Source organism: Thunnus maccoyii, chromosome 24, assembly GCF_910596095.1.
Source record: "Thunnus maccoyii chromosome 24, fThuMac1.1, whole genome shotgun sequence".
Taxonomy (NCBI): Eukaryota; Metazoa; Chordata; class Actinopteri; order Scombriformes; family Scombridae; genus Thunnus; species Thunnus maccoyii.
The window spans coordinates 2,496,902-2,519,810 of record NC_056556.1 but is presented as its reverse complement, the minus strand read 5'-3'; the positions used below and the strand labels follow the sequence as shown (position 1 = coordinate 2,519,810).

The 22,909-nt window shown below is 36.8% G+C and overlaps 3 protein-coding genes across 5 annotated transcripts in view; 2 read left to right on the top strand and 1 right to left on the bottom strand.

Annotated features, from left to right (window-relative positions):
- The first annotated feature begins 621 nt into the window (after nt 1-621).
- On the top strand, nt 622-5,448 carry LOC121891871 (dynein light chain Tctex-type 3-like). The gene is made up of 6 exons (XM_042404524.1): nt 622-735; nt 837-1,063; nt 1,498-1,539; nt 3,197-3,320; nt 3,967-4,044; nt 4,884-5,448. Exons 2-6 carry the CDS (start codon nt 1,028-1,030, stop codon nt 4,955-4,957), a joined length of 354 nt encoding a protein of 117 aa, XP_042260458.1. The 5' UTR covers nt 622-735; nt 837-1,027; the 3' UTR covers nt 4,958-5,448.
- A 1,634-nt stretch (nt 5,449-7,082) lies between these two features.
- LOC121891843 (cytochrome b-245 heavy chain) lies at nt 7,083-19,810 on the bottom strand. The gene is made up of 13 exons (XM_042404472.1): nt 19,031-19,810; nt 18,178-18,270; nt 15,299-15,409; nt 15,088-15,172; nt 14,353-14,501; nt 13,451-13,632; nt 12,454-12,586; nt 12,109-12,201; nt 10,662-10,915; nt 9,187-9,349; nt 8,818-8,964; nt 8,334-8,458; nt 7,083-7,730 (listed from the first exon to the last, which is right to left on the bottom strand). The coding sequence occupies exons 1-13, from the start codon at nt 19,073-19,075 to the stop codon at nt 7,613-7,615; spliced, it is 1,698 nt and encodes a 565-aa protein (XP_042260406.1). The 5' UTR covers nt 19,076-19,810; the 3' UTR covers nt 7,083-7,612.
- LOC121891847 (growth hormone receptor-like) overlaps nt 13,541-22,909 on the top strand; it is a 61,053-nt gene continuing 51,684 nt past the window's right edge. Inside the window, exon 1 of one of the 3 annotated variants that reach the window (XM_042404480.1) lies at nt 13,541-13,624. The gene's annotated coding sequence lies outside the window, so the exon portion shown is untranslated. The remainder of the gene's footprint in view (nt 13,625-22,909) is intronic. The other 2 variants (XM_042404477.1, XM_042404479.1) reach the window with 2 other exon arrangements.

Below are 22,909 nucleotides of genomic sequence, written 5' to 3'. Positions count from 1 at the left end.
AAACACATTTTTCGCCATTTTGGTGGTATTTTGAACTACTTTATATACAGTTAGCTAGTTTAGTCCAGTGGTTCCCAACCTAGGGGTCGGGCCCCTCCAAAGGGTCAGCAAATAAATCTGAGGGGTCGTGAGATGATTAGGCTAATCTTTGATTTTTGCTGAAATATTGGATCATTTGAACATTTATTGAAATGAAAGCATGTGAGAAGTTTAGAGGGAAAAATCACTATTTGGTGGAGCTGTTAACAACTCATAGACATGTGAAATGTGACCCCGACTACACACTGCTTTTTGTAAGACGTCAAAAGCCAAAAAGGTTGGAAACCACTGGTTTCATCTTTAACAATGTGTTGTATTTTAAAAGCTTGTTATATTATCCATTGTCTCAAATCTTCATCTGAAAAGTAACTAAAGCTGTCAAATAAATGTAGTGGAGTAGAAAGTACAATATTTCCCTCTAAAATGTAGTGGAGTGGAAGTATAAAGTAGCATCACATGGAAATACTCAAGTAAAGTACAAGTACTTCAAAATTGTACTTAAGTGCAGTACTTAAATAAGTAAAGAAAGTAATTACTTTCCTCCACTGCCGCCAGTAATCCAGATGAAGAAGAACTGATACATTCAAAATGGCCGCTGTGAAAAAAGATAAATTCCGTTAAAATTTGGTTCTAAATTAAACTGAGATGGCGGCAGTGAAGGACGACACAACAAAAACCACATTTCAAGTGTCAGAGGTGAGTGTTGTTACAAAACATTGGTATTTTTCACCTATTTTAGGGTTTATTAATCGACTAAAGTGAAGTGAAGTTAAAAGTAAGATATGTTTTCCTACCAGCGGGTGTCAGCAGTCAGCTAACCGCCCTTCTTTCCCGGGTTTCGGTCGCTCTCTTCGGTCGTCGTTGACTGTGTTTGACGGCTGGCAGGAAACGAGCCTCTGTGATTTTTCTTCGAGCAACTACTTCGTTGTTTTTCCTTCCGCTGTTGTGTGGAAATCAAACACTGTTAACCACTTTGGATCTGCGATAGATGACAGGAATGGAGGAATATCATAACGGCAGCGAGGTTTGTTCCTGAAGAGACTTTTTAATTATCTATGACGGTAGAAAGAAGCTAGTCAGCTAACGTTAAAGGCTAGTTAGCTTAGCCGCCCCGAACGTTAACGTTACACCAAATATTATTAATACAACTGTTTGTTTCGGTTAAAATAATTACTTTACGTTGTATATTATATTTGTAACTAACTATACACTTGCACATGTTACTTACCATGTTGTTGAAAGCGATGTTATTATTCTCAGTGATGTTTTAGCCTCTGATATTTAACTACTTTAGGATTTAAAAATGTATATTTTCAATCCTTAACCTCAAACTGAACCGTTTAGAACATACTCTTTCCTACAGTGTAGTTTTCTGATTAAACTGTGGATGTTTTCAGTATTGTGAGATGTATAATAACCTTCGCTGACTCATATTTGTCTGTTATTTCCATTTTTCAGGGCTCTTTCAACTCTGAAGAGGCTGATAATATTGTCAAAGAGGTAATGTTTACACATCATTATCAAGTTTACTATTATTTCCCCCTAAGTAGCTTTTAAGGTTGTAAATATTATATATTTTACCTATAATTAGAGCGTAATGACGTAGTTATTTCCAGGAAGCTACCAAGGAAATTATGGACATATAAAATAATGTGTCACCATTGTTTTCCACTATAATTTAAATGGATTAGTTTAACTTATTGTTTCATTTGGCGCAAAGTACGCCAAAATATATACTGTAAATATATCCACTGACATTCAATCATTAAATGAACAACAGAAAAGTAGTAAGAACAACACAAACATACCAATAACAGCCTGAATGAACCCTCAACACCTCTACACCCATTATCCCCGTCTATATTTAACTTATATTTGTACAATAATATGAAATAGAGCTGCACTGATTAGTCAATTAATCCACTGACAAAATTAATTGTACACTATTTCAATAATCAAATAACTGTTTTAGTGATTGTTTTAGGAAAGATGCCAAAACATTTGCTGGTTGCAGCTTCTCTAATGTGATGATTTGAAGCTTTTTTTTTAGTGACACACATGATAATAAACTGATTATATCTTAGGATACTGCACAGAACAAGACATTTGAAGATGTCATAATGAACTAGAAATTAACTTTAGAAATTATGACAGCATTTTATAGACCAAACAATTAGGCCTATTTGAGAGAATAATCATCAGATTAAGCAGTAATGAAAGTAGTTGTTAGTTGCAGCCTTACTGTGAAACCACACTATATTATAGAGGTGTACATCTGCTGCTGACATGTCATTATCTATTCATTTTCTGATTATTTTCCCTTTTTTTTTGCCTTTAAAATGTCATAAAATAGTGAAATGGACCTGCTATAACATAAAACAGCCCAAGTTAACATATTCACATGGCTTATGTTAGTCAACAACAGTCCAAAACCCCAAAAATATTCAGTTTACAGTTATATATATATATAACAAAGAAAAGCATGAAAATCCTCACATTTAAGAAGCTGAAACCAGTAAATATTTAATCAATAAATCGCTGCAGCTCTACAGAGGTGTAAAATGACCTTATTCTTATGATGATTAGTTTGTTCAGTTTTTTTCTTCTGGTTGGGACAGTAATTCATTATATAAGATGTTAAGTTGTGATAAGAGAATAAAAAAAGAGTTCCTGTGCTGCTGTGAGGTTCACCATTGATTGAGATATTCAGAGGGTAATTAATAAAAGGCAATAATGTCAAAAATTTTGGAACACATGATAAAATAATGACTTAAAACATTTGTCACATACAGTATGAAAGAAACCTCTGCATAGATTGTGTACTGAGAGTTGTTAAGTGTTGTAATGTACTCCTCCAAAAGAGTTCATGTAAGTGTGACACATTAAAGAGAATATATAAGAATAAACATACAGAAACTACCTCTAATATTTCTGCTACACTCTGGTTTTTAACAGAATATTTAGTGACGAGCAGAACAGTGTTTTCTCTTCATCTGAGTCCCCTCCAGTGAAACAGCACCCAGTGACTTCCACATGACTGTAAACACTGCTGGGCTGTGTGTGTGTGTGTGTGTGTGTGTGTGTGTGTGTGTGTGTGTGTGTGTGTGTGTGTGATTGTGTGTGTGTGTGTGTGTGTGTCTCTCTCTCTCTCTCTCAGTGTATCGAGGGCGTCGTAGGCAATGACGACTACAACCAGACTCAGGTGAACAAATGGACGGCCAGCATCGTGGAGCGCTGCCTCACACAGCTGGTCAAACAGGGGAAACCGTACAAGTACATCGGTGTGTGTGTGTGTGTGTGTGTTTGTTTTTTGCAATAAGAGGAAAATAAGACAACGAGCTCTTTTAACTGCCTGCACTTGTCATAAATCGCTGGTTTCATCCTGACGAACCTGTTCACGAGGAGACGCTCGTTAGTGAGATCATGAGCATAATCCACGCCCCTAAAACTGCCGTATAAGGCTTCATGTTCTGCTTGTTTGTGGGGGAGTTCACTCATTAAAAGTTCCCAAACAGTAAAAACACCAAGCAGTAACAGTAGGACACCTGAAATAATTATAACACATGAATCCAGCTAACATGTCATCAGAGAAGCTCTCCTCAAAGTAAATCATGCACATCGTCCAAATTTAATTTTTAATCTGATCTGTTCAGTTAAGCCCTTTTTTCATGCGGGGCGTCTCAGGATGATTTCACAATAGCAGTTAAATATTAAAAATAATATACTAAATGTAATAAAATGATTAATATTTCTCTTTTTCTGCATTTGTTTTCTACTTTTAACAGTCTTTCCTGCTGCTCTGTTCTTGTTGTTGTGTAACTTCTTTTTGCTAATTCATTATTTGAATGCCTTTTTCAAAAGCGCTCTATGAATAAAATGTGTTATTATATTATTTAAATGTTTATTGTGACTGTTTTGTCCGTGCAGTGACGTGTGCTGTGATGCAGAAAACCGGAGCCGGCCTCCACACAGCTAACTCCTGCTACTGGGACACCGCGATGGACGGTGAGCAAAACCTCCCACAGCCAGAGAGTTCTCAGTCTGATCAGGTGTTGTTTTGTCATTAAGGACGTCCTGATCAAGTTTTTCTGGCCCTGATCCGAGACCCTTAATATCAGCTATCTGCTGATATCAAAGCCGATCTGATACTTATATTTACATGCAGGAAAGTTGATTTAATGTGTATTTTTCACATTGAAATAACAGCTGCAGCCTTCTGACTTTGGTGCATGTTTTATTACGAGCTACTTCATCCGAATACTGAAAGTCCTGGTTCAAAACTGTTAAATTGATCATCTTAAATTATTGATCTGATATGAATGAAAGTTTAACTGGAGAATGTGACTCCTGGAATTGACGTGATGTCCAGAGAGAAGATGTATCACTCTGTTGGAGTTGTTTGAACTATTAAAACGCTCACTCAGTACTGAAAAAATAGGATATAATAATGATAATAAATAATTGTAGGTCTTATTGTTCCTATTGGTTTATCATCATACTTTCATACTTTGGCCGATATTATTAAATTGCATTCTGTGTAGAACTAAAAAGGTCTTAAAGTGGACATATCAGCTTCTTCTGGAATATCCTGTTATGATGTCAAAACTTAAGAATATACAGAAATCTTCCCTGCAAGTCAAAAACCAGGGCTTCAACCCACTCTGAATGCTTCATTTGCAACTTTTTTTACTTTCCAGAGGATTTTTTTTATTTTTTTGAAAATTACATTATGCACATCAATTTTGGGAAGTTTTTCCCCAGGTTCATTTGGCATCAGGTACAAACTTCTGGGCCGTTGAAGACCTTCAGCTCCTGTATAATTTTTGTTGTTTTTGTCTCTGCAGGAAGCTGCACCGTGAGATGGGAAAACCGCACCATGTACTGTGTGGTCAGTGTGTTTGCTGTGGCTGTCGCATAAGACACACGCACACACACACTCACACGTGTATATATATTAATAAATGATCGTCACTACCACCAGAAGAGGAGTGCAGTGTGCTCCTTTGAACAGCAGGGGGCCTCCAAGTGCCACAGAATCCACATCCATGCTGCCTCGTTGTAGCTCGACCTTTAACCTCTTGAGGAAAAGCTGCAGAGAGGACGACAGCTGTTATTTGTTTTTCAGTTTTCAGCCTTTAAACATCAACATCTCTTGTGTATTTATCTTCTCATGTCACTGCAGTGCTTTAATAGCTTCACAATTAACTGTATTTATCACTCACTAACGCCTGACTGCATGCTGCAGCTGCAAACAACACATTAAGTTATCTTCTTCTTCTTCTTCTTCTTCTTCTGCTATGTTTTGTTATCTTATTATTCTGTGCATCATGTTAAAGAGAGAAAGAGGAGATTTTTGTACCTGGAGCGGTTTGCTGCAGGATAATAAACATGAAAAGATTTATGATCAAACAGCCGTCATGTCTTTCACATCAAATAAAAGGCAGATAAATATTTCAATCAGCACCACCGGCAGCTGAATTCACTCATTCTTTTATTTGATTTTCATCCCTGTAGGTGAGAATCTAAAATCTTTACACATTTTTACAGACTAGTATTTGTCCAAAAACATTGAGGAATTCATAAAAATGTGTATTTACTTGGGTTCTTGAAGTAAAGGCTGATGGAGCTGCTCTTTATAAAGACATTCTCTTCAAATAAACTCATTTAACTGCATCATAAAAGGCTCAATTTTACCACATTTACACCAAATTACGTAGCTGTCTGTAGGAAACAGTAAGATTTTCTTGTTACTTCATATAATAAGAAGAAAATTGTCCTTTATTAGTTATAAAGATGTGTTACTGCAGTGATAAAAGGTGCTACTTTTAGCTTCTTTCAGCTATTCTCTAGTTGAAAGTGGAGTTTCTTCAATTTCTAAAGGAAGTCCTTGAAGTTAGATGTGTGTCTTTGGCTCATAAAAGAACTTGTCCATCGCATGTTGATTGTGCTGGATGAAGGTTTTTATTTGCTTTTTGTGCACAGAAAGACATGTTTGTGTCTTGAAGCAGGACCACATTACACCCAACTGTAAGAGAATTGGTTTTTATAAAAAATTACATGAAATTCCTCTGGAATTCTCTATTAAGTGTGATGTAAAGAGAATATCGTAACTTATGTGGATGGGTCACAAAGTGTCAGGAAATGTAAAAACAGTTCCTTTTTTGGTTACACAACAGGTTACAACATTCTTAGACTGAAAATTGCTTCAAGATCTCTAAAAGATTGACTTAATTATCAAAAAAAAAAGGAAGTTCACTTGGTCAGCGGAGCAAAAAAAACTCAAAACAGTAAAAGATTTCATGGTGGAAAAGAAATGTCTTTGCATTTATTATAAAACTTTTAAAACCAAGACGACATGAACACTTCTCTCCAGCCTGTTTATCCTGTGCAATCGCAGGAAAAACATGAAAATAATCTTAAATTGCTTTAATTTTCCTGCATCTGCTAACTACTTTCCAGCCTCCTTGAGGTTTTTTCTTTTGACTCTTGTCAATGACATTTCTTACACTGACACATTTAGTTTACTAGTATTTCTGTTCTTGATATAAAGAGAAATTTAAGCTCATGTTGAGGCATTAATGGCTGCTTTTTTTTTTTACATCATCCGACAGTTTGAGCTTAAAAGTTCATTATTTACTTCATAAATAGCAGTTGGCCACATCTCATGGTCATATGACAACAAGTGAACCATCTCCATGACAACTGAGCAACCTCCATGCACTGTGGTCATGCCCCGGAAGAGTTTTAATAAGTGGACCATGTTCTAAAAATTTATAGTCAAATCACAGACAATCATTATTTCAGATTGACTGTCACTAACCATTAGTTTTATTATCAATGAATCTGTCAATTAGTTTTTTTTTGAATAATCATTTCATCTATGAAATGCAAGAAAAAGATGAAAAATGAAATATATAATCTGTATAAATACACATAGCTGTACTTTTGCAACACAAAAAGCATTAAGCAGCTTGTTTCTGATGCTGCTTTACTTCCTTTTATTCCTTTATTTTTCCTGAGAGGTTTGCTTTTTTTTTTTTTTAGCTCAGTCTCACACTGTGAGCTACTCGACAGCTGCCATGTAGCAGCCAAAGTTTCAGTACCTTGCTAAAAAGCGATTCGGCTCTTTTAAGCATTATTTTCCTCACCATGTTTAAGAACCTCCTCAGACATCGTGACCTTGTCCAAGCACAGAGAAAAGTAAATGAAATGACAGAAACAGGAAGGACAGTTTTGAAATCAGCAGAGCTTCATCTTTTGATGTAACACAAAAGGAGAAGAAGGAAATGTGGAAAACACCGCAGCGTTAATTTTCTCGCTTTTGAGCAAGAACGGTATCTTTGCAAAACGTGGTGAGGAGGAGAGCGGTTGGTGATGAGCTGCCAGACATTTTTAGTTTTGATGGAGAAACACTGCAGCCTCCAAACTGAATTCTACAACATTCAAAAAACATCAAACAAGACAAATATTGTGATTTAACGTGCTGGAGCCCTGATGACCCCATGACCCCACTGCTACTTGGGAAGTTTCCTCGCCGTTTATGTTGTACTGGTCGTCGTCCAGAAGTTTTTTTTTAGAAGTTTTCTTTGTTGAAGATGAACTTGACGTCGGCTTCTGAGTGAGACCGACACTGTTTCCCCAGAGATTTGCCCAACTGAGGCGGACCACACAGGAAAACTCCAACTTTAGTTCTGAGGAAACAAACACAAGCTTATTTATTATTATTAAGGTTACTAGGTCTATATAATTGTCAAAGAATCACTGTAACCATATATTACACCTTACAAAGTCTCAAAGTGATTTTAATGGTCGCCTCCACAAGATGGACAAGGTTTTAATTATTCTTGCTCACTTGCCTTGCACATTACGTCCTTAAAAATATGATGTTTCAATTGTATTTTACATTTTTGCAAAGGAAAAAAAAGGATTAAAATCACGAGTCGTCCTCAAACTTGATATTATATATAATATTGAGTAGTAGTAGAAGTAATAGTAAAAGTAATGGTAAAAGAAGTGGTGGACGTAGTAGAAGAAGTGGTGGTGTTAGTAGTATTAGAAGTAGTACTGTAGCAGTTCTATTAGCCATTTACACATCTTCAGTAGTTGTAGTAATAGTGTGAGTAGTGTAGTTAAAGACATTTACTTTTATCATAAGGAAATGAAATCATTTCCATTAGATATTCCAGTCAGTGATTATTGTGTAACTGGGCGTATTTGACATCATGGACTGAATGATGAAGATAAAATGTGATTGGGTGATTGTGTGTGTAAAATAATGTGATAAAGAACCTCACCCCGGATGCTTTGTGGCAATATTGGTGAACTCATTGTCCCAGTTGGGTTTCCCATAAAGAGTCTTCTGTTTGAGCCCTGTGATTGGATCGTTTTCTGCTTCATGGTGAACACGGAAGTGAGCAGCCTGAAAAAAAAAATTTCATATTTCAGCCGACAGAGACAGTCTGAGCATATAAATCTTGGTTGTTGGATGAAAATTAGGACTTTTCAAGCAGCAAAAAACACATTTAATCTTAGTTAACAAGCACATATATTCATTTTTCATTCATATTTTTCTTCTTGAACAAGTCTTGGTGATGGTTTCTAAAGCCTGAAAGGTCAGAAAAGTTCCTCAACACATACAGAACCTTCAATTAAAGTGAAACCAGAAAACTAACCCCCAATTTAATGGACACTTTATAGCTTTATATTCTTGGTTTAATACAAAGAAAGGAGTTATTTGTTGTATCGGTCAAAGATCACATGAGAAGGTGTCCCTCCTACCTCGGTCTCCTTCCAGCGGGTGAGGTAGATGTTGTAGCTGAGGAAGTTGGTCATGCCCTTCTCCGCCATCTGGCCCTCCAGGACCTGCAGCAGGTCTGCAAACCACTCGAAGGCCTGCGTCTCCGGACACAGCCAGTAGAAGTAGATCTGGGGAGGACAGCACCACATGAGAGTCACTTTATTAACCAAAATCTACTATTATTTACTGATAACAGACTCATATTTACTGTGGGAAAGAACGGCAGTAGGCTGAAGTTGATTTGGGTTTACTAATAAGGTCAAAAATGAACGTCCATGCTTGAGAAGTCCTAAAGGTGTTAACAGATTTTATCTCCATGATGTTAATTTCACCCTTTTGGTGTCTCTCACCTTCTTGGTGAAGACATCCTGGTTGTTCTGGATGGTTTTGTACCACACAGACTTGAGGATGGAAGCGAAAGGAGTCACGCCAATTCCTGCACCAACCAGCATGACCACCTCATAACGAAACACGTCCTCACTGGCGGTACCAAACGGGCCGTCTATGGCCACCCTGAGAGAGAGAGAGATAAACAGAGAGATCGGTCACAATGGTCGACAGATTATACTATACACCCACAGCACAAACAGTGACTCCTTTTTGTGATATAGCATGATTAGTGCATGATTTGTAGCACACCCTTAATGTGAATTTTGGAGTTCCTCAAAGAAGAGTTCTGGGCCCTATTCGGTTTTTGCTCTTTTGGGTCATCTGCAGACAACTGTTATGCAGAGGATGAACAATTATATATATGTGTTTCAGCAGATGACCCAAGTTCTTTAACTGTTCTTATTGCTTGTCCCGGTTTCATTTTTTAAAAGTAAATAAGCAGAAAAAGGAGATTCTACTCTGAAGATTGAAAGTAGTAGCAGAGAAGCTGCACTCAAAAACTGTTCGTCTGTCCAAACAAATTAAGAAAATACAGATATCTATCTATATTTTATGTCTCAATTTTAAATCGCAGATCTTTCACATCCTTTTTAAAAAAAAAAGTTTCTAAAGTTTATAACAAGAAACTTGTTGGTGAGACCGGTTCCTGTTTTTCCTCCCTTAAACTGTGATACATGTTTCCTCTTGAGCTCAGAATCTGAGAACAGCAAGTTCATTTTTAAGAATTATTATATTTGTACTCTGGCTTTTAATTTAGCTGTTTATTTATTCATTTTCATTTGGTTATTTCTGTTCCTGTTTTCTATGAAGCACTGTTTTGAACTTTGCATGAAATATGCTATACAGATAAAGGCATTATTATTAAAAGATAATGCAGAGCCAGTTTCAGTAAATCCACCCACCATACATGACAACCATTTTCACTTCTAGTCATTTCCACTTCATCTAGTGCAAACAACAGAAAATGTGAGGCATTTTTGGAGCATGGTTGCAGACCTGATGGTTGCTTGGGCCATTTTTTTTTAACAAGAACAGTCAAAGTGAAACCAAGAAAGCAGCAAATGGTCCTGAAGGTAATTTCATCAGAGGCAGCGGCTCTGAATAAAGGTGTTGTTCTTTCAGTGTCTCACGAGAACTGAAAAACGCTCCAAATTGCTCAGTGGGACCACCGTGGAAAGCTAATTTGATGTTGAGAAGATAATATTGTTAATATTGCAGGATTTCTACAGTCTCTTTGCTTCTCTGTTCACTCCTGAAAGGGGAAGAATTACAGCCACACACAATGAACCACTTAGGGCTGTAAATGTGACCCCCACTGCCAGCTATTCAAAAGAGTGCTGCATCGAGGAAGCAGGAGGGTGCAATCAAATATAATTACAGGCAATTTCAGGCACAGTTTTACTCTTTTCTTTCACCCCTTCCCCTGTTGTCATACTTGGGTAAGTTCCAGGCCTCCTGAGGCTCGGTTTTGTCTCCTCCGCAGGCCTCGTACAGTGCCTGAGTCCAGTCGCCGACAATACGGATGTGGGCGCTGAAGAAGTCCTCCTCGGGGGCCGAGGTCAGGGTGAAGGGGTGCCACTCCAGCCTGGAGACGGATGGACACTGGATGAAGACGTACTGACCCACCTCCATGTGGAAACCTTTCCTCTTCATCTGCAGCTCCAGAGTCTTGGAGGGGTGCATCACCACCTGTGGGCCAGGTACAAGGTACGGTGTTATTAGAGTTATGATTTGGGTTATTTGTCAAATAACAAGTATTAAATAAAACCTAGGGCTTCGACTAGTCATTATTGCCATTACTGATGAGTTTGGTCTATACAATGTCACAAAATGGTGAAAAATGCCCAAAGCCCAAAGTGATGTCTAAAAATATCTTGTTTTGTCCAACCAACAGTCCAAAACCAAAAATATTCAGTTTACAATAATAAAGAACTGAGAAAAACAGCAAATCCTCACATTTGAGAAGCTGGAACTAGAGAATGTTTGACACTTTTGTTTGATAAATGACTCAATTGATTGATTAATTTACTAGTTGCTCAACAAGCTGATTCATTAAAACTAATTAACTCAGGGCTGCACAATCCTCTAAACTTGTTAATTTAATACAGTTTTTTAATCTGTATTTTAGACAATCATTCGGATATGTATATTTTTGGTAATCCTGTACAGAAGTATTTGTTCTTATAAGGATGAGTGTGCTGTACTGTAGTCTAATTTTTTAAAGCAAAATGCCAGTTTATATGTTCACGTGTCATTTAAATTTGTTAGTGACTGCACAATGTGTTCATGAGTTATGGCAGTTTATGTCAAACACAACTGGCCTGCAAGAATATGCAAACCAACTAGAAAAACTGGCATGACATATTAATAAAAACAAATTAATCATTGTTCTTCATGGCCATCCTGTTGTGTATCAAATTTGATGAAGAGTGGATGAAATGTGTTGGAGTGGAAAAATAGGAGGTTTTGCTTACTCAAACTAGCAATTCAAGAAAAAAAGTTGCTTTTTATGCCACATGGTCGTGCTATTTGCATTGGGAAAAAGACAGCTTCTTTCTTGGTCCATGGCTAAACTTTTAAAAAGTTTTTTGAAATCTGCTAAAGGTCAAACAGACCTCCAGGATAGAGAACATATCCTTATCTTTTTCAGATACAGTAAATATAAATAATGATAGACCTACAAGGTAACTTATGTTTTTTTACAGATAGGTGTGGTTTAGGGACATTTAAAGCCCACTGGAGGTTTAACTCAGTTACATTTCAGGAATTTAGTTTAAAAAACATATGTAGGTCTTCAATGTCTTGTTCAAAAAAACTTTCCTTTATTACAGGTCGTAACTGTTTATATCCTCTTTTTAGTTTTAGTAATTAAACACACACACCTTGGTGATGACGACTTTCTGGTGGGATCGATAGATGCGGACGAGCCTCTCGCAAACATAGAGGATCATTGGGGCCAAAACCCACTTCCATGTCTGCAGAGAAGAAATATATTAAAGAATTTACAACATTATTACTGATAATTATAAAAATTATATTAACAGCTCAAAAGAACATGTAACTCTCTGACGGTTTTTTGATTAGTAGAAGGTTTACAGTCCTTTTCAAACATTTTAACCACTGACTGACATAACAACTTGGAAATCAATAAAATAAAGTAGTTCCCATTTGTTCTTAACAATGATGATAGATGAAGACTACAAGGCCAGGCAGATTTCATAGCTTACCCCTGGCGGGTTTCCGGCAAACACTGGCACAGTACAGTTGGACCCAGTTTTCCCCCAGTCCATAAACTGGGTTTCACACTCGTCAGGCTTATTTGTCTTCAGGCTAGCTAGTGTCTGTCCTCGCACGATCCGCCTATAGCCACAAAACACATGAATATTTAATAATCAGCATTATTATTATTATTGTTATTATAAGTAAAACTGGGGGAATCTTAAATCTTAAATTACATCTGCATCTTAAATTACATTACACATTTACATTTTCAAGATTATAATTGTACTGCATATCACATATATGTGTATATTTAATGGTATATTTTCAGTCACAACAGGAGCGTAGCTTTTGGAAGCCCAGACTGAAATATCTCGACTACTGGTTGGCTTGTTAAGAAATTTTGTACAGATGTTTATGGTTCTCTCAGGATAAATTGTAATAACTTTTGTAATTTCTTGACTTTTCATCTAGCGCCACCAAAAGGTTAAAATATAAATACATCCAATACTTGACTAATCACCCGCAAAACTAATGACATTCCCATCAGCCTCAACTGTACTTTTTGTTTAGTGCTACATAGCAAAACATCAACATTTCAACAAACTGAGATGGTGAACATGGTAAACGTCAACATGTTAAGATTTTCACTGTATGTCAGTATGCTGACTTTACCATGTAGACAACATAGTTTTTAACTGAATCATCTGCAGATTGAAGTCTCCTCAGCTGTTGAGATATTCATGAAACTTATGTGATGACAACCAAGCCAACAATTTGTGGATAAAGATGAGATGTGGTTGAAAGCTCTGGAAAAAGCTTGTAATTGGACCTTGAGTCAATACTATTTTGTCTATCTACTGTTTCCAGTGTCAAGAACAAACTTACTCAAATGCTCAAATTTATTGGGGTTTTGGGAACTTCTAAAGTGGTTTCACCAAAACTAAAAAGTCATAACACTTTCAGGTATTCCCCAAGAAGAAACGAACTTTGGTGGCATCCTACCCGTAGCCGTGGAACACCAGTCCGATGAAGAAGATGACAAAGAGGTGGTGGGTGTACCAGAACACCTCGAAGTACGACCTTCGGATGACCTCCATGGATGAAGTGATGATGAGGATGAGGGCCAGCGTGATGGCCACACCCGTCAGTCCGGCGATGGTGGTGAACATGACGATGGTAGGGTTCTGCATCAAAATACAGCTTTAAGTGTTTAAATCAGACATTTTGTTCGCCCTCTCATGGTTCATATGACACATATTTACTGGTGATCATTTTTTAAACCGTAATGAAGCAGATTTTATAAGTGATTCTATTATAAAAAATTAGGGTTAAACTGATCTGATTTGTCAATATATAAGAAAATGCATGTTCTTGCTACTGAAATGTTGCAGTCAAACCATTTAAAATACTGAAAGAAGTTGAAGTGGCAGTCAAAATACAGTTAATGCAAAAGTTTAAAAACAGTTACAGTGAAAGTAAGTAATGAGAAATATAACCAACAAAATAAAGATAAAGTGTCACTTTAAGTGTTGAGTGACGTGAAGTTCAAGCACTGAAGGGAGTTGAAAGTATTGGACCTGAAGTGTGAAGTGAAGAAAAAGTCCTGAAAGAAATTTGTGAAAGTGTATAAACTGAAAGGAGATGTCAGTTAAAGTGAAACCTTTCGAAGAAAGAGAGGCAAAATCTCAAATGACAAAATATCTGCAAAGACAAATACCCCCATAGAGGAAGTTTGTCTGATGAAGTAATGCTACTTTTGCTATTTTTACTTTTTTTTTTTTTTAATGGTCACAAGTTTTAGCAATAAAGCAGAGGGAATTTAACAGATTTCAGCAACACGAGAAGTATCCAACAAATACAGAAACGAAAACAAGCTGCATGTTTTTCCAGTAACCATAACTCACCGTCTCATTGGTCCTGATGGGGTTTAGGAAGGCGGCATTGTCTCCGTTACCAATTTCAGACAAGACGAAGGTAAGAAGGCTGCTGTTGCGATTCAGCTGGGCATCCATGAAATACTCAAAGTTAAACAAGTGTGCAACAATGTGCACGGCTGCAAGGAGGTGAGAAAGGAGAAGTATGTTAGGACAAAGTGACTTTAGATAAATAAAATCATACTTTGAGTCATGTGGGAAGCTGTCACGCTGCCAAATACTGCTAATAACTAATAAAATGTAATAAATGGGGAGTTTTAGGTGCAGTTGTAGGAAAGGATGAGATTTAATCAAACACAATGAATTCAGTAGTTCAAAGGATGCCCAGAAAATAAGAAATAGTTCAATATTATTCAGGATCAGTACATAATTCTTTTATGGCGTATGAATATGTAAACTGATATATCATCCTAGATATATTGGCAGAAATGCAGCTATAATTGTTTTACAGTCTATGTTTTTATGTATATTTGATATTCTGCATTCAATTTCTAATGCAAAAACTCCTGCATTGTTGTGTTTTGTTGCACAAATTGATAATGTGTAAACATGTACAGAAATAGGAAAAGAAATGGCTTAAAAATAGTTATCTGGGTTTTGCAGTGCTTTATCTTCTCTTCACTCTTTTCCAGAATTGATTTCTGTTAGTCTCTGTTTACTTGTCAAATGTTAAAGCCTTCACACGTCTTTACATTAAAATAATACCTGTATGAAAGGCGATCATATAAGCCACCAGTTTGTGAAAAGTGAGGTTTCGGTCCAGTTGGCGAGCAGCTGTGCGGCTACATAACTAAACACAAAGCAGAAAGACAGGGATAGCAATCATCAAATAATTAGAAATGAGGAAAATGTTGTTAGAAGGTAAAAAACTTGGGGATGAAAGCAATCAGTCTGGATTAAAGTTGAGTTTTTATACCTGAATGGTGCCACGGAGGAAGGAGAGCAGGTTTCTGCAAACTGGCAACAGGATGAGCATACAGTTGAAGTTGAGGCAGGCGGCAGGAGCTCTGGCCCAGGAGAGAGCTTGCTGGGGGGTCAGAGAGAGTGTTGAGTTACTTCACAATGTAATCAGTTACTTTATAATGTTGATAAATGCTTATTTATAAATTGATAAATTGATGGGATCGATTAATCTTGAAAATAATGGTCAGTTGCAGCCATATTGTAGTCTTGCTGATGAACTTCATACAGGTTAAATACATCCCCGACTCTCACCACTTCCTTTACTTTAAACATGTGAATCTAATATTATCTTTAACCTGAAACCCAACCTAAATCATCTCAACCTCAACCCCTTAGCTCAACCAAATTTTCTACCCTTAACCTTTTCACCCTTTTCTTCACCTTAATCATAAAAGCTCCGTAAAGAACAGCAACTTTGGATATTGTTTGTCATATTTCTATAAACTGGTGGTGAAATATCATCCCTACAGGTGTTAAAAAAACGCCTTTAAGAAAGTGCAACAGAATGTAAAAGCCTCATTGTTTCACTTCTGCTGACTGGAAGCCAGCTGGGCAGCCAGTGACATTGACTCAGTGTATCATGAAACCACAGAGCAAAATTAAACTTGCATCAGCCCGACTTCTTCCTCCTAAAAGAGAGTTTAACTGTAGATACAAGGTGGTGTAGATAATGTGATGTGTGATAAGATTTATTTATCGATTCTAGACATAAAACTGTGTATATAAGGGTCATAAGTGCAGACGTGGACGTGTGTATCACCTCTCAGGTGCCTGTGAATGATTTTGTTTGGATTTTCTCTGTATGAAAAACTCATTAAGATTGATTACACTGTGCAAAGTTTGACTACTACAGTAGCCAAGATAGGTCAGTGTGCTGCAACTTATGAAAACACAGGCAAATACTGTAGACACACACAACACAAGTAAATGAAGAAGCGTGTACAGTAAGCACAAGGAAATAACAGGAATTTGTGTAAATTTCACAATGATCATGTCAGTTTATTTTAGTTACCAGAGCAACAGCCACTTCTCCTGGGCTCAGTAGGAAAAAAACACCTTGACAACTTTGTAAATCAAAAGTAAAAGTAAAAACACATATGCATGCACAGTAATATACATAATACAAATATAAAACATGACACAACTGTATGAATCAGATCAAACATTGTAAGTACTGTGCATGATTCTGACATTACTGGCGACACGCCTAGCGTTAGCATTTTACTAATCGAAAAGCTATTTGTCAGTTTTGAGTGTTGCGCCAGAAGCTTCTGTTGTTGTGTATGAATTGCTGTGTTTCTGTAGTTGCTGCATATCTGCTGTAAAATCTGTGAGTATGTGTCTTATATTCTGCTTATATTTTATGTGTTTGCAGCATTTTTCTTCATATGACAATAACAATTTACTTTGCGTCCTCGTTTTAGTGTTAATAATCAGTATATCAATAGTAAATGAATGGTTTATAACACACTACAAAGTAGTTATAAGCAGATATAAGCATTTATTAATGTATACATTAATGTATTTGTCAACAACTATAACTCTCCAGTGGTCACCCATAAACAGATTATGAATAACAATTGTAAGAAACCCTTTAACTGGAAAAAGGGTATTATGTCCTTAAAGGGTATGTATTATGGGTCCATACTTATGATGAAGGAGCAGTACGATAATTCTGGAGATACCTCCAAATTAGACATTTAATTAACCAGGATTTTCCAAATGCTCAAGTGACCCTGTCAAGACTTGATACCCGTAGTGAAATACTTGCTGTCTTCAGTGAGAGCAAGAAAGCCTCAAATGGCCTTGTAATGAGGAATGGAAACCCGTAAAAAAAATCTTCTCGCAGGATTAGGACTAGATTAGTGCAATTTAAAATTCTTAATAGGGTTTATTGGACCCCTGCAAAACTGCATAGGGTGGGGTTAAGAGAGGACCCAGCATGCTGGAGATGTGGGGAGGCCACCCTTATTCATTTGTTATGGTCCAATCCCAAGGCTCGGAGATGGTGGACAGAAATTCATGAGAATATTAAACTGGTCCATTTCTACCTGGCTTATATGTACTGGGGGACTCTCCCTGAACCCCGGACAAGGTGGATCCACAAAGTCATCATGCAGGGCTGAAAGCTTCTTATTAGGGAATGCAAATCGGTGGTTTATGGTTCACTTAATTACATACAGTAGTAGCCTATGAAGAGTTGACATACAGGATGGTAAACGCTCCATATGAGGTTAAGGCAGGTTTCTTCTGCTAAACAATCAACCCGCCATGCAAGTATCTTGAACCTATGAAGCGTGACTCATCTTAGTGTGGTGATGTAGGCTTTGGTCATAAAAAAAATGAATGACAATATAGTAAAATACAGTTGTGATAATATAAAATAGGTCTTCAGAGGATAATACTGAACACTTAAAATGTCCTTATATCCGCTAATAACTTATCATGTGTTATGAAATGTTCATATACTGCTACTAAATTCTAAATTTAGCAGCAGTATGCAGTGGGTGGGCTTCAGTGTCTGTTATTAATGCAGTGTGATGTTGGTGGTGTTGGGAATTTCTAGGACAGCAGCCGCTACATTTTTTGAGGAAGTGAAAAGGGCCGGGTCCTGTTTTCACAAATAACTAATTTCATTTCATTTGTCCTACAACCGTCTGTTTGATTCTTGACTCTCCGTTGAAGCTTAAAGAAAGAAAATCACACTCAGTGATCGAGTATCAGCCCAGACTTTATTTACTAAACCAGTCATAACTGGCGGTTTCTTTCTGACTGACTTTCCGTTCTCTGTGTGAAAAATGAAGCAGAAGTGATGCTGCAGGACAGACTCACCCCGAGAAGCACTCGAGTGTAAAACCACCTCTCGACCAGGAAGTTCATGTAGAATTGGACAAACAGGTACGCGTTGATCCCCAGCCAAACCAGCTGAAACACACAACCAAACACACGGCGGATTAAATCAAAACACAGCATCAAGTCAGTCTTGCTAACGAAAAACAACTTCTGTTCATTCATGCATGAATCAAGAAAGTCAAGTCAGATTGATTTATATAGCACATTTCATACGACAGGCAATGTGCTTAAAAACAAAAGCAAAGAAATAAGTAAAGATCATACATGACAAAAACATATAACATTACATATATAAAAACATATAAGACAACATATAAAATTAGAAGGTACGACGGTATTAGAAAGATTATAATGAAATACTTATAAATGTTTACCAATATCGACACAATAATGTTTTTTGGAGACAAAAATATGAGCAATTTTTCATTTAAAATTAGACATATTGGGGTCTTTTTTGACTCGATAATGTTTAGACTAAGAAAAATGAATAAGTACATCACTTCACAACACATTTTCCCTCCAGAAAAGCTCAGAAATCAGGTTTTGGACCACCATAAAGAAGAACTGGCATATATAACTGTTTATGGAACAAATTAATGGATTAAACATTGAAAAATATCCAGATTAACAGAAAATTGTGCAGATTTTCTCAGGTTTCTGATCTAACAGCCTAAATATTTCTAAAATTCTGGCTTTACAATCACTTTTTTCTCAGTAAATGTAGTCTAAAACTATAGCAGGATACAGATGCAGATGATGAAAGCAAACACGTAAAAACAGTAGTTTAGTTCTAACACTGAGAATTGTAATAAATAAAGCAAAATATACTCACAATAACAAAGATGGAGAGTCCCTCATTTGCAGCAAAGTTCCCCATGGTGAAAAATGTGTCTGTGTGTGTGTTGTGTGTGAGTGTTTAATGTGATATTACAGGAGGAAGCAGGAAACAGTAAAGGAGGAAAGTACAGAGTGCAGCAGACTGATTACTCTTTTTATAACCTTTGTTAGGAACAAATAAGGAAGTGGCACTTCGCATTTTTTTAAAGGGAAGGTCTGTCGTCCTGCCAGCTGCTGATTTTCTCCTCCAATAATTCCTCCAGTCATAAAAATATACACTCTGAGAGGTTCTTTATCGAGCCTGAGTCACACAGTTGCGCATTTCGTCAGGGAAATTGCACCTTAAGCTGAACTTAAGTACTTTATATCAACTAAGGTGTGTCCTGCATTATGACCGTATCTCTTGACCCAGTTTTGTACATGAGTCAAAGACTAATTTTAAGTTGAATTTAATGTCGTACGACAGAAAATGTGTGAATTCTCAGCCAGTAGAAACACTGATGCAGTGTGTATAAACAAATAAAGAAGTCATTATTACAATATTAAGTAACCCTTGATTAATACATTTCCCAGTAATTTGTCCATTTCTGATATGAAATTATGACAAACTAGTGTGAAAAAAGTCAGAAATTTCCTTGATAAATATGTAAATTGACTAATAATTACCCAGTAATTTGTCTGCAATTTAAACAAAATAGTAAATAACTATATACTGAATGACTGGAAACTAGTGGTGAATCTAAGTCCAATACTCACTCTCTTTTAGCTCTGTTTTTACTCTCTACCAACTCCTGAGGGAAATATCTGGCTCTTTAGCTGCTAAATGCTCCACTATGTTCACCAGCTAGTCTACAGCTAACTGTGTCTGTTTGCCGTTTGGTGCTGAGCAGGTAGTGTACAACGGCTTTTTACAGCTTTTTCTCTGAAAATGACGCTATGAGACGCTGAGTGAACCAAAACATTAAAGTAGCAGCCGCACAGATAAACAACGAGCTAAAACTCACATAAAGCTCCGTAAAATATTCATGATAAACAAAAACATCTTCAGGTATTTGTTATTAAGACTTAAACACAGCTAGTCTGCTTCTTCAGGACTGTGGGTTTGGTTTCACCAGGTTTGATTGACAGTACCGTCTCCTTGGCAACAACCAACACCACAGCTTTCATCAGATTCAAACATTGCTAAATTCTGATTGGTTGCACAGAAACGTGTCATCACATTTCTCGTGAAATAACTGCTTCAACTTTTGCAGAAAAGTTTTGCTTTCATGTTGGACTGAATTACTCAAAAAAAAGTTTCTCAGGGACTTTAAACTTCAAAACATCCTAAGCTTGTTAGAATTTTAATATATTTGTAAGTGTAAAGCACAAACTGCAGTGCAACTTTGAAAAAAGAAGCAACAAAATATAAAATAATGTCACGTTGGTATAATTTTGGTATAAGTTTTAAGACAAGTGCAAACATGAAGAGCAGCAGCAGCAGCAGCAGCAGCGGTTCTGGATCAGTCCTGGATGTGTTAACGCTTGAGGCCAGGTGACCGTTTAGGAGGAACTTGATACTCAACAGTGACATTGTGAATTTCAGGCAGAGGAAGTGGCAGATTTCTAAACGTGAAGTAAAACAGAAGATTAATTGCCACACGCTTCCTGTTTCAAACTAAACTGCAAAAAGGGAAACACCTGTACCATCAGAAACGTTCAGTAAAACAACACAGAACAGTGCAAAACTTCATGATTTGTTTTACTAAATTAACAGTTCCTGACCTCATCATCACAGTAGGATGGACTGTTTAATTAGAAAAGTGCTGCAGCCTTTTAGTTTTCACTCTGTGTAATGAAACAAGCTTTCAGCAGAGACAGACATTTGCTGCTGTAAATGAGCTTTTCCCTGCTGATAAGGTGGTCCTCGAAGGGGTTTACAGGATTTAAGAGGGTATCATGAGCAGTCCTTGAGGTCAACATGCGGAACTTTTTAATTTGGTTATAATTTAATTCGATAGAAACAACCATAATTAAAATTAAATTATCCCAAACAGAATGATATTAACATTTTTGAGAAGCCCTGCACTAGAAAGCACAAGCTTTATTCCTGCTATTGCACTTAAAAGCATCTTTATCTCCTCGAAACCTTTCAGATTCAGTAAGAAAAGTAAATTACTCTACATGAATTTTCATCTAAGCTCCTTCTACATGTTGACATGTAAGCTTTTGGAAGAATATGATAAAATATATAAAATACAGAGCATATAAAATGGTGAAAATGTCACCAGTGTTGCATTTTTTTAATTCTCTTGGGTCTATTTTATGCTGCCACTTTAGTCCAAGTCACCCTTGTAAAAGTGTATCTACAGTATAATGTATCTCAAGAGACGTCCTGCAGAGATGAAGGTGAAATTACAAAAAAATCTGGTTGTATCTGGTCATAAAACGGTGTCCAGTAAAGCGCTGGAGCTTTCAGCACAGATTTAATGTACTGAAATCCAACTTTCACTCTGGATTATTGTCAATCAGATGACTGCTGTCTGTCCGGAGGGATTTAATGTCAGTGATTACATCAAACCAATTGAGATTAAATCTTAAAATGGTGAACAGAATGCTACAAGTACCTGAAATCCTGGACTAGTGAACTAGAAAATCTCTCTTTTCCACTAGAAACGAGGCTCAATCTGCTGTCGATTGTCTGATGCTCAGTGAATTTGTGATTTATAAAGTTAGATTTAATGAACCAGTATTATAGTGTATTCTGTTGATTTGTGTGTGTGTGTATTTTAATACTCTTTAGGCCTATAATCTCTTGAAAGGTGCTTTCAAATACACACCACACAAAGATGATTAAAATGACATGAAGATTAGTGTCTGCCAATGCAACGGATCACATAACGCAGCCGGCAGGAAGTGTGATAGAAGAGAGACTACAATCAGAAATAAAGGCGGTACTTTGACCAAGATGTTTTGTTGGTTTCGTTTAGTTTTTTATTAACTAGCCTTCGTATCGTCTTACCATCGACTGTGACCTGGTTTGACTGCTTATAAAGTCAGTTCCATGTTACACCTTTTTAGCCAACTTCTCATTGCCACAAGTTTTACACTTCTTTTTGGAATTTATGGTCAATAGACCTCATTTACATGAAATTATACCTCATTTTTGAGTAAAATAAGCAGAAATTATGAGTCACTTTGGATTATCACAGATTGGTATGTGTCAACTATTAACCTGGAAATTCCCAGGTAAACAAATATCACAGAGCAAACAAAGAGCAAAACATTTTTATTTACACAAGAACTTGAGAATTTAGTTTCAACTTTTCAAAACTTTATCTTTTCAGAATAATTTCAGTTCATCTGGATTATAAATTCAAAAACATAGAAAAACAGTCTATGTGTGTGTGTGTGTGTGTGTGTGTGTGTGTGTGTGTGTGTGTGTGTGTGTGTGTGTGTCATACTACTTTCAGGGACAAAGTTCAGACTAAAGACCAGTTAAATGGGGACATCTTGTCCAGTTGGGGACAAAAACTGTGTCACCAATTGGAAAAAAAAGCTGATTTTTGGGTCAGTGGTTAATGTTAAGGTAAGTCTCTAGGAAATGAATGTAAGTCTGTGTAATGTCCCCATAGGTGACCTAGGTCGACGTGTGTGTGTGTGTGTGTGTGTGTGTGTGTGTGTGTGTGTGTGTGTGTGTGTGTGTGTGTGTGTGTGTGTGTGTGTGTGTTCTGCTGGAAAGTACAATCATGTGCCCCATTGCACCACCTAGTGGTGGCCGGGTCATATTTGACTTGGGAAGAGCACAGATGCTATAAATTTGAATAAAAGAGCTTAGTATGGAACCATCCGTATTACTTTATGGCAATTACATGAGAGAAACCCATATTTCTGA